At 44.4% G+C, this 3,243-nt stretch overlaps 1 gene segment (V, D, J or C); it reads right to left on the reverse strand.

Moving 5' to 3' along the window:
* Positions 1-2,284: 2,284 nt before the first annotated feature.
* LOC125917898 (T cell receptor beta variable 19-like) lies at positions 2,285-2,842 on the reverse strand. The segment is given in 2 exon segments: positions 2,285-2,652; positions 2,794-2,842. Coding segments are annotated over 2 exon segments (417 nt in total).
* Between the last annotated feature and the right edge of the window lie 401 nt (positions 2,843-3,243).

Here is a 3,243-nt window from a genome sequence, read left to right on the forward strand (position 1 = left end):
AAGGATGAGGCTTTTTCAGGCTCCATCAACAACCTTCCTGTGACGTGATTGCTTTGCAGACTCATAATGATCATGAAACTGCTTCGTGTCAATGAGCTAAAACACATCATGACATTGGAAGGAAAGCTTTTATCCCAGCTCATTAAATACACCCAGTTTGTGTTTTATTCATTTAGAAATATTCATTTTATTTACTCTTTGTCTTTTTTTCTTTTTTTAGAGAGAGAGAGAGTGCAAGCAGGAGAAGAGGGGCACAGGGGGAGAGAGAGAGAGAGAGAGAGAGAGAATCCCAAGCAGTTTCTGGCTCAGTACAGAGCCCAACGAGGGGCTCGATCCCACTACTGTGGGATTATGATCTGAGCTGAAATCAAGAGTTGGACGCTCCACTGACTGAGCCACCCAGGAGCCCCTAGAAATATTCACTTAAAAAAAATTTTATATCTAGTTTTGCCAACAGAAACAACATCTATTGATATGCCCCGATTCGAGAGACCCCCCCGAAAACAAACCACCAGAGTCCAGAGCCAAAGCCAAGCGGCAAGGGTCGTTTATGGCAGATTCGAACCCGGTCCTCCGCGCGCTCGTTGCCGGTGACGCAAGAGGCCCCGAGCAAGGATCTTACAGCTTCTTTTATAGACAGGCACAAACAAGTTAGGGATTTTTTTGAGGTTGCAGAGTTCTTATAGGTTGACATTTAAATTTGAATGCTCAGCAGAACTTGATTGGTTCCCGCCTTTATTTCAAACCATTCAGCAGAACTTGATTGGTTCCCGCCTTTATGTCAGACTACGACCGGGCACCCCTGGGTGGTTTCGGGAAAGGCGGGGGAAGAGAAAGATCTTTTCTTTGCAGTTGTGAGTACACCTGGTAATTTTTCTCTTAGCCTCTCACTATTTTTTAGAAAGTTAGAAAATAAAGATAAAACCACATGACTGCCAAAGATGATGCCTGTTAACACCTTAGTGATGGTCTTTCCAGATCTCTCCTTTCCTCCCCCACTCTGCGTGCATGTGTACATTCTCTTTGATAAAAAGTATGTCATTCTGTGAACACTGTTTTATAACCTTTTAAAAAATTGTATTAACTTAATATAATTTTCATAATCATCATCTTTCACTATCGATGCATTTTAATTTTATCTACTACCCACTTTTTATTCAGAGTTTAGCAACTGTTTGAAAAAACCCTTTTACATGGATTTAAACACAGTTTCTAACCCAGGACTGGGCATTGCTTTTGATGATTAATTATCTAATTATCTTTCCATTTAATACAGGCCCCTTTCGTTACTGTTGTTTTTGTGATTCTGAGGCTAAACACTGCTTTGCAGAATATTTCACCTTCTTGATATTTTTGGTATGTTTTGGCTTGTTCATTTATTATGAGATAACCTCTCATTTTCTTCTCTGATTTTTCTATCAACCTTTAATTTAAGTAGTACACTTCTTTTCTTGTGATCTATTTTTGCTTACTTTCTTCCTTCCTTCCTCCCCATCCCCATTCTAGGGAAGTAATGTTAACAGCTTAATGTATACCTTTCCATAGGCTTCTCCTTTCTCCTTCAATTGTTCAATGAGGTTGATTTCTCCACATTAAAACACTGATATTGAATATATATCCAATAATTTGATAACATACCAATACAATAAGCACTTGAACAAATAACCCCACTCCGGAAATAAAATATTGCCAGCGTCTTTGAAATCTCTTGGTTTTCCCTCCCAGACCTCATGACCTCCCAATACCACCCCTCTATTCTATTCTATTCTATTCTAATTACTCTCTTCCTAGACTATTAGCTCCTGGCAGAAAGGATGTGTTTCTATTCAATTTTGTATCCTTTGCATTCAGAAAGGGAACCGGGCACAGTAACATCTCAAGAAAAGACATAGATAAATGTAAAAGGAGTGATTAAAACCCGGGAGGCGCACAGAATTAAGTGTATCCCCTGGGTCTGTTCTCTTGAGTGCTTGATTAAGAATCCAGAGAGAGGGTGCCTGGGTGGTTCAGTCAGTTAAGTGTCTGACTTTGGCTCAGGTCATGACCTCAGGGTTTGTGAGTTCAAGCCCTGAGTCTAGGCTGACAGCTCAGAGCCTGGATCCTGCTTCGGGTTCTGTGTCTCCCTCTCTCTCTGTCCCTCCCCACTTGTGCTCTGTCTCCCTGTCTCTCAACGATAAATAAGGATTAAGAAAAATTTTTTTAAAAATTGCAAAAAAAAAAAAAAAAAAAAAAAGAATCCAGAGAGTGCAGGAAGGCTACTCGGCAGAGGGGGAGTTTAGAAAGATTACAACAGTGGGGCCACGGGCTGCAGCAGGTGTGCGTGCAGGTGGCCAGTGGCCGTGCTCCACTGTGGTGCGGTTCCAGAACAGAGGTACAAGCCTGTTTGGTGTGCGCCAGCTTCACAGTGAGAGGAAGTGAGAGGAAGTAGCGCCTTCTCCTCTCGAGAGACACTGTGGCCTTCAGTTACGTCTCCCCTCTGAACATCTTTTTCAACCGTTGAGTGGTAAATCAGCCTCAGACCTCGGCCTGGGTCCTGCCAGTACCAGTCCATTGCATTGTATCGCAAGTTCTGTTTACGCTCCAGGGTCACATGGCGTCCAGCCCTGCTGAGCAGGACTGCTGGAGTCTGGTAGATTTCAGCATGCGTGGGTCCTGTGGGGGAAAGGCTACAAAGGCTGAGGATAATGTCCAGAAGGGGGGCCCAATGCTATGGTAAGAGCAAGGTAAGCAAGGTAGCCAAGTGGGGGGCTGCACACCCAGGATAGGAATTTGCTGACTGGGTGTTGGGCTCACCTCTTCCCAGGAGAAACAGGGCCACGTAGCAGAGGGCGCAGCTGCCCATGACAGGGGTAGAGTCTTTGTGAAGGTCTAGACACGGACTGAGAGAGCCCAAGGGAGGGGACTAGAACATAGGGCTCCCCCTGACTTAGTATGCAGAAGTTATCACCGCTAGAAGATGAATGACTGTCAAAGCTCATTTTGCAGATGGGTACAGTAAGGCTCAGAGATCAAGTCACTTGCGTCTTCTGCCTACGCAGCTCTTTATATCCCTTCTAAAGGGACAAGATCCCGAGTGGTGAGAGGACCAGGTTCCCCGTTTCCCGGTCAGTCACACCCGATACACCCCGTGCCTCTGTGCTCGCTGTGACGAGAGCTTGGAAAAGAAACGCCTGCAATTTTCAGAGTCTATTGCTTGTCTATCAACTGCCCTGTTCCTGTCAATACTGTTGCAGATACAAGAAC

The sequence above is a fragment of the Panthera uncia genome, unplaced genomic scaffold, assembly GCF_023721935.1.
Source record: "Panthera uncia isolate 11264 unplaced genomic scaffold, Puncia_PCG_1.0 HiC_scaffold_279, whole genome shotgun sequence".
Taxonomy (NCBI): Eukaryota; Metazoa; Chordata; class Mammalia; order Carnivora; family Felidae; genus Panthera; species Panthera uncia.